The sequence below is a fragment of the Centruroides sculpturatus genome, unplaced genomic scaffold (assembly GCF_000671375.1).
Source record: "Centruroides sculpturatus isolate CEXI.00-Female unplaced genomic scaffold, Cexi_2.0 scaffold786, whole genome shotgun sequence".
Lineage (NCBI taxonomy): Eukaryota > Metazoa > Arthropoda > Arachnida > Scorpiones > Buthidae > Centruroides > Centruroides sculpturatus.
In genome coordinates, this window is record NW_019384997.1 from 139,656 (window position 1) to 149,023 (window position 9,368).

Genomic DNA, 9,368 nt, shown 5'->3' on the forward strand with positions numbered 1-9,368 from the left:
CCACAAATGGAAAAAACATGACTAATAAAAATGCAAGACTGTGTATATGTATGTATATATATATATGTATTTTTATTATTACATATAAATAAACGTAGTAAAAAATATATATTTTTTATTTTTTGGAATCTCCAGAACAAATTAATCAAATTCCCATAAAAACCTATGATAAATTGATAATCGGTTAATGAACAAAGTCTTGGAATGGATTATGTTCATTAACCGATCACCCACTGTACTTTCATTACATTTACTTTTGAACATTAACTAAAAAATAATAATAAACATTAGTATTACACTCTTTAAATTAATATTTTATTATATATATATTTTTATTGATTTATAGATTTAATAATAATTTATCATGAATAAAACAATTGTAAAAAAAGTCTACAAAATTCTAAATGAAAAGATGCTTTTTTAAAAAGCATATTATTTCTAGAAAAAAAAGTAAACATCAAAATATAATACTAAAATTATAGAAGAAGATAATTCTTTCATATATACAAGGAAGTCATTCAGTTTAAATCCAAATTTAATGAATATTTAATACAGAATTAGTGCTTCAAATGTGACTATTGTAAATTGTGTCTAGAAGATTCATAAATTTGATTTTAAACTGACGAAAGAAGAGATTTATGAACTGATCGTTAAATAAACATTTTAAAAATTTTATCACTCAGTTTCTTTTAAAAATATAAGAATTTTTGAAGAAAGAAAAAAGATTTGAAGTGAGATTCACTAAATATTTAAAAATTATCTAAAAGAAAAGCTGAAGTCAATTATCCAAAGTACATTTTAAATAACTGAATAATTCTATTTTATTATTTTTTTTTAATTTAACAATGTTAGAAATAATTTTTTAGAATTTCATATAATAAAATTTTAACACATTTGATTATTAATAGTATAGGATATGGTCACAATATCTTATCACTCATTAAATTTTGAGCTAACTTAACTAAAACTTTTTTTTGTTTGCAGTATAGAAGTGTATAAGCATATGTATGTGTTTATATCATTTTAAGGAGTATATAGTTGACATTAGAACAAGATCAATTCTTGTTCTAATGTCACATGACATTTACTTAATCAATTCTATTATTTGATAAGTTTGATAAAAAAAATAACTATGCACCTAGCTTCATAGTTAGCATACAGAGAAGAAACTAGTGATATTATTTGATGTGATTATCAGGTTGAGTTAACTGCCATTGGATTCATGTCAAAAATTTTTTCTTTCATGACATTATTAATAGTTTCTGTAATTTGATTTTATTTGTTCCATCAATTTTCAAGATGGACCAAATTGAAGAGCATGTGTTTTGATGAAATTTTGATTTAAACTTGGAAAGACAACAATAGAAACATGTCAAATTTTGAAAATGGCCTTTAAAGAAGCTGCAGTAAGTTACAAAGAAGGCAAAACTTCAATCAAAAGATTGGGAAGATTTTTAATTTGCAAAATTGATGAAAAGGTTGTATAAGTTTGCAAATTTATTCATGCAAATCAGTAACTATTTTAATGTAGAATAATTTTTTATATACAAAAAGTTTATGATGTTAGTCCACATATTTTTATCAAAATTTTTATATAAAATTCCTTATATTGTTGATGTATTTTCTATTAAAATGAACAATATTTGCAATAAGTTTTATTGCTAGTTACATAATCATATTGATAGGTACAAAACTGAAGAGTGTGAAAAGACATTGTGACCATTCTGTACATTAAACTGATTATCATCTCTATTTTTAAGCTTTGAACCTATAACCATGGAAATGAATTAAGATATTATAGAAATAATATAAAATATTATTATTATCAAATGTAGGAGTTAAAAAAACTATAATTTCAATAAGAAATACATTCAATGTAATTAAAATTCTTTGGATAATCAACAATATTGAAACAATTAAATTATTATATGCACAAAGTAATTATTTATCCAATAAACAAACCATAAAAAAATACTAATAATTTTTTATAATATTTTATATTATTATTAACTCTCTGTACAATATTAAACAACAATACATATTCAAAATTTTGGAAAAGAAAAAAATAATAATAACTATAATAATAATAATACAGTATGAAATATTTCATATACTTAGTCCAAAAATATATATTTTATATATCACAGATTATAACAAATATTAAATACATTTCCATCTGTATTGTAATAAAAGAACAAAATGCAGAAAATTAATTTAATTCCCTGAATGTAGATTTTTTATATATGTAGAAAAACTATAATACAGATGAAAAAAAAAAAAAGAACAAGTGCAGAAATATTATACACAGTATATATATATATGTAATTTTTGAAAAAATGTTAAATATATTTTAATTAACTTTTAGAGCAAACTCAAGATATTTATGCCACTATTAGTGGTTCATCATCAGAAAATCCACGTATCATTGGAGAATCTTCTTCCTCATCTAAAGAAATAAAAATGTAATTTGTAACTTAAACAAAAGATAAATTGGTTAAAATTATGCTACATAGCTAATTAATAAAATTATTGTTTATGATATGTAACAAGATTTCAAAATAATTATTGATTAAATTGATATTAATGAAAATTTTTTTTTAAAACCTTTACAATTATCTTAGAAAATATAGCTATGTTGATTCTAAAAGTTAAAGAACACAAAACAATAAGATCATTACTTTTATAAAACTGTTTAAAAATATAGTTAAATTAAGTGAATTTCATTAATATACTTTTATCAGAGGTGTTGGTAATTACAGGCTATAAATATCATTAATAATTTTATCAAACCAAATAACTCATTAAAAAAAGCAATTTGATTATCAAATTATATAGTTTTTTATAATCTAAATTCTCAGATGATTCATGTCTATTCTTTTTATAGACTATAGTTAGTGCACTGATGGAATGTGAGTTTACAAAGCATTGGGGCAGCTCTGTCCAGCCCTATTCCAAATGTATTCTTAACTGTTTATTTGTGTTTAAGAATATGTATTACTTGCAGTTCTTATCTATAATTATGAATTACTGAATCATTAAAAAATAAAATCTTTTGCAGTTGTTATCATATTTTTTAATGATTCAGTAATTTTGTAATTAATGTTTATTTTTTCTATTTTTATTAGTTTTATTGCAAAGTTTTATTTATTGTATTTATTTTAATTTTAAATGTTTCTTAAAAATCTTTGCAGTCTTCATTATTGTTCATTTTACTAAATTATTGATTGAAATGATAGTACTTGTTTTAATTCAATTCAATGTATATAATTAAATATAGATTGAATCTGTCATCCCAGTATTCTTCATAACTGTGAAGATTAATACTGTAAATCTGCATAAACAAATAAATAAACCATGCAAAAATACACATGTTTGCTTTATTATTTATGTTAAAATCCTGATTTTATATTATTAATCTAAACAACTTCTTAAATCCGGTTTTATCTTTTGGGTCCACAAGCTTCAATTTATTTTCATTATAGATATATAAATCAAAGAACTGTGTAACCAATACTTTTAATAAAAGAAATGTAAATAGTGAAATAACTAACTATATACATCTACTATATCTACAACTACATATATGTATTATAACCACACTATAACTACATAACTATGTATATCAGATAAAACTGCAGATTTACAGTATTATAGTTTGGAACAACTATAAAACTTAAATAAATGATATATATAACACAAACAACACAAAATTCTTATCTTAAATTAAAAGGGTTCAGATAATAAAAAAGTCATATAGTTTAAATATTACTAAATGAAAATACAGAAAACATACCCAGTTCTTCATTATTTGAAAAAGTTGCAGAAACGGCATGTGTATCATAATGACTATTTGCAAATGACAAAAAGCTTCTCTGCAGTCGATGATGTCTAACAGCAAAGAATACTACAGCAGCAATTAAAACAGTAATGACAATTACAATGGGCACCACAATGCTAACCAAATTGTTGATGGATACAACTATTTTTTGTGCTTCTGTAAAAAATGTTTTTAAATGTTACAATAATCTAAGTAAATCCTGTGGGAAAATTTAAATATTTTCTTAATTATTATAATTTTTCTTAAAATTTGAATTGGTTTCATTTTAGTTTATACTACAGAAAATTATAACACTTATGTTGAGATTTAAATAGTAAATCCTTTGTTAAATTAATCATTAGTAATTTAACAAAGCCAATTTATTAAAGGTAAGTCAATTTCAGAAAAATTTATTTATTTTAATTACAATAGGAAAAGTCTGATTCATACAAAAGATTTTTACCCTCTGCATAACAATAAAACATGAAACAGGAATTTTAAAAATGAGAATGTTCACTAGTTTCATTAATATACTTTTATCAGAGGTGTTGGTAATTACAGGCTATAAATATCATTAATAATTTTATCAAACCAAATAACTCATTAAAAAAAGCAATTTGATTATCAAATTATATAGTTTTTTATAATCTAAATTCTCAGATGATTCATGTCTATTCTAAATAAATAAAACTTCACAATAAATAAAACTTTGTTTCAGTAGCATAAAGTTACCATCGTCAGGCGAAATCAAATACAACAGCTATTGAATTTTAAGCTTTCGAACAATTTTAAACAAATNATTTTAGTTTATACTACAGAAAATTATAACACTTATGTTGAGATTTAAATAGTAAATCCTTTGTTAAATTAATCATTAGTAATTTAACAAAGCCAATTTATTAAAGGTAAGTCAATTTCAGAAAAATTTATTTATTTTAATTACAATAGGAAAAGTCTGATTCATACAAAAGATTTTTACCCTCTGCATAACAATAAAACATGAAACAGGAATTTTAAAAATGAGAATGTTCACTAGTTTCATTAATATACTTTTATCAGAGGTGTTGGTAATTACAGGCTATAAATATCATTAATAATTTTATCAAACCAAATAACTCATTAAAAAAAGCAATTTGATTATCAAATTATATAGTTTTTTATAATCTAAATTCTCAGATGATTCATGTCTATTCTAAATAAATAAAACTTCACAATAAATAAAACTTTGTTTCAGTAGCATAAAGTTACCATCGTCAGGCGAAATCAAATACAACAGCTATTGAATTTTAAGCTTTCGAACAATTTTAAACAAATTTGAATTAGAACAATATTCTAAAAATTATAAAACGGCAATTACAAGTGACGTAACTTACCCAAGGTTACATTGCAAGCAATAAATTCAAATTGAGGTAATAAGGTTCAAACCTCATTAGGAAATGAACTGTACTTAAGCACTATGCATTTGGAGATGAGACGTGTTTTATGACACTTAAGGAAACAAGAACCCCTTATATGTAATGTTTTGTCATTGGATCACAAAGTGACTATTTATATAGCTAATGGAGAAATTTTAAAGGTAACTAAAATGGTGAGCTGCAGGCAACATGTCAGGGACATGCTATAACCATTTAGGTGCTCATAGTTCCTGATATTAAGCATAATTTGCCATCACTATAAAAGATGACCTCAAAAGGACATTGGATTGTGGTAGAGAAGGAATATACAATGATTTGTTGAAATGTAACAGAGCAAATGGGCTCTATACTTTGGAACTGAACAATAGGATTAAAGAAGAGTGTCATATTGCAGCCAATGTTCCCTCTAATTTTTTTTGTAGATGAGTGGAACATATACTTCTCTGAGCAAAAAAAATTTTTGCTGAGCAGATTCTGAACAAAAAATTTTTCTGAGCCTATATATATAAAATCTTATTTTTTCCTATAAAAATGAAAATAATGAATTATAAAGTAGAGATTAAAATTTATTTTAAAACATACTTTTATACGAAATATTATCTTTTGTCAATAATTTAAATGTATTTAATCGAAATACAGTGGAACCTCGATTATCCGGACTAATTGGGGATGAAGGTAGTCCGGATAAGGAAAAATCCGAATAATCGAAACAAATACTTTAATTTGTCTTTTAATAATAATACAACACATTTTCTTTTTGATGACATATCGGTAATATTAAAAGTAAATACTGTATTTAAATCGTGATCAAATTTTCAAGAAACAAACGTTCATATTGAATTTGGACTACTACTAACCAACGCTAACAGACTACCCATTGTTTAAAAGGCCTTCTGGTGGCGCAAAAAGACGGATTTTATAAAATAAAAAGCAGTTGAAACTGCATTTTTATGAATAAAAATTTGACAAACTATTTATCGTTTTATGACAAAATTTTTTTGTTGCATTCGCGGCTTTTAAGTAATGCATAAACCTTCGAGGCGCGAGGCCCTTCGGACCGCGAGGCATGGGCGGTGGCCCACGTCGTCCATGCCTTACGCCGCCCTTGGTCATAGAAATGATGTAATTTGAATATAAATAATTTATAAATACGTATGTCAAGTTATATTTTTATTACTACGTAAAATATATTTAAGAGTTTATGACCACTGTGCTGGGTGAGACGTTGAAACAAAAAAAGTTATGCATTCCATCACGTTCATAAACAGTATCGTAATTCGCCAAGTGCAAATCAGCAAATTCGTAAAATTTTTGTTTATTTTGAACAATCCAGATAATCGAAAATCCGGATAATAGAGGTTCTACTGTATATGCAACAATAATCATGTTGCAGACAGAGTGAGAAATAAGTAAACAATAATTCAAATCGGCAATAAATTCTCGTGCGCGGCAACAATTTGAGCAGTGCACGGCCACGCAACCGTGCAGCTTAGAGGGAACATTGGTTGCAGCTGAAGATGATTTGTGGCATCGATGTCTTGGTCACATACGAAAAGATGCACTGTGACAGCTTAGACTCAAAGTTTCAAATCAAACTTGCTCAACGTGTGTAGAAGGAAAGGATTCTAGAGTCCGTTTTTACCGTAACGAAAGATGTTCTACCACAATAGGTGAACTTGTGCATAGTGATGAAAACCAGAAAGTGTGAGAAAAATATTGGTTTTCATGCTGGAAATCCAATCACATGGTACTCCAGAAAACAGAACTGTGTGGCTCTTTCATCCATGGAGGCTGAATATATCTCAGCTAGCACTGCAGCTCAAGAATTAATGAACTGGGAAAGTATTTTGTCAGAATTTGATAAATGTAATACTGCAATCCTCAAAGTTGACATCATAAGTGCAATTTCTATGATGAAAACATTTGAGAATTCAAAGAGGGGTAAGCATATTGATATAAGATACCACTACATCAAAGACTTGTGTAGAAACAAGGAAATTTCAATTGAACATGTCAATACAAATGAAAATATTGCTGACATTTTTATGAAAGCTTTGAGAAAAGAGAAGTTTGTCAAATTCAGAAGTTCAATGTTATGTGACAGATTGGATATAGTGTTTATGTATAGAAGTCCTTACATATTTTAAGTGCTATAAATGTCTCAAATATAGCACTACATTTCGACATCTCAAGAGACATCAAAATGAGGGGGTATTAAGGAATGTGAATTTTGTACTGTTATTCTCAACTTCCAGGGGACATCACATTGTCTTGCACGTTTTTGTACTGAGTTCCATCATGTTACAAAACTAGCACAGAAGGCTTATGCTGGTCAACTGTTCTTTGTATTTGTTTGTTCAATTAAACATAGTTTACAGTCAAACTGAATCATTATACATAATCGCTTCACTTTTAACAATTAGAACCAAAATGTCAAGAAGACAAAGATGAATTTAAAATAAATGCCCAAACTATATTTAAAGATATGCAATATATTATGGTAACAGCATGCTATGATATACAAAAAAAAAAAAAAAAAAAAGTTGGTTGCTAAATCTCAAAATTCATTTATTTTGAGATTTAGCAACTTTTAAAGACATAAATGCCACCTCTTTATGTATATAAACAATAATTATGGGCTATATATAAAATCATTCACACTGATGACATTAATTGTGATCTACCATCAATCTAAATAAACAATACATAAATATAAAAATATCAATAATAATATTAGAATAAGATTTTTAATGTTATTAAGTTCTGACCAAAACAGTATAATATTTTATTATTTAATTTCTTCTTTTTATCCAGACTTCATAACAAATTATTTATTCATTAAAAGATGCACTTGCATATTAATTTATTCTTAAATATTTAATAGATTTATTAAATTTGTACTAGAATGCAATTTTTTCTATATTTAGACTACCAAATAAATAAAAAGGAAATTGGAATAATTTCAAAGTTATACTTAACTTTGAAAAGTTCTGATCAGTGGAGTAATTTCAAACAATTATTAATTCACTTTATTCTTAGTAGTTTACCAATATCAACATTACTTTGATTTTCCAACATTAGAGAAGTTTTCTCATATGGACTGCAATTCTGTTCAGCATCTAAATTATTTTCTATCTCATGTTCTCCCCACATGCTCCTTTACATGCTATTATCCAAGTCTTAGACTCATACAAAGCCTGAATCATTGAATAGAATCAGGAGCATAGAAACAGGCATCGAATAGAGCATATAAGATAGAATACAACTTGGCTGTTGAATAAAACTGATGTTATGAAACTGGTTTGACAGTTGTTTTTATTATAAAGTAATGTATTAACAGGGGCGCCGCTAGCTGTTTGAACGCCCGTGTGCAATACCGATTATATCGCCCCGTTTAACTACGATTACCTGCGCTGAGCTTGCCAGTAAAGCTCTTTAGTGTTGTCTCATAAAGGTGTGAAAAAAGAAAAGAAATACTTTACAAAAAGAACTATTTATTATTACTAAGTTATTTTTATTTACTTAAGTGTAAAACCATATAAATATTTATCTTTATTGAACTCTTCTTGCCTTCGTGTTTGCGAAATCTGCTATCAATTTTCTTGTATCCAAGCAGTCTAAGATTTCATGTTCAATTGAAACTATAGCTATAAACTAAATTACTTAGTCTTTGCTGGTGCATTGTTGATCTTAAATTAATTAATTAATTAAATAGTTTTTTATAATTTTTAACTTTGAAAAGGACCTTTCACCAAATGCAACTGAAACCGGCAATGTAAGTAATATTCTTAGTGCTATTGCTGTGTTTGGAACTGTTGAAATTAAGTCATTAGTAAAAAGATATTGTAATGGGGTTTGTGGATCATTAGACTGGTTTTCTGGAAAATGCAACTTTAAAGTATTGATTTCATTAAACAAATCAATACTGTCAATGTCTGTTTCACTACTTGAATCGTCTTTAAGCTTCAGATTTAAATCCTAACCAAGTTAAAATATCATTAATTATACTTCGACCCATGTCAGAAGAATTATTAACAAAATAATTGCAATTTGATATGCAATAGAACTGTTCGAATGCGTACAAGTACAAATTGAGAAGGAAGCTCTGTAGGGATTCCCTATTTTCGCCAAACCTG

General features: G+C 26.3%; 1 protein-coding gene across 1 annotated transcript in view; it reads right to left on the reverse strand.

Moving 5' to 3' along the window:
* Positions 1–2,274: 2,274 nt before the first annotated feature.
* Positions 2,275–9,368, reverse strand: part of LOC111633139 (sortilin-related receptor-like) — a 178,195-nt gene continuing 171,101 nt past the window's right edge. The window contains exons 45-46 of the mRNA XM_023377670.1: positions 3,794–3,994; positions 2,275–2,446 (exon numbers count right to left, since the gene is read on the reverse strand). Of these exons, the coding sequence (XP_023233438.1) occupies positions 2,382–2,446; positions 3,794–3,994 (266 nt within the window). The 3' untranslated portion in view covers positions 2,275–2,381. The remainder of the gene's footprint in view (positions 2,447–3,793; positions 3,995–9,368) is intronic.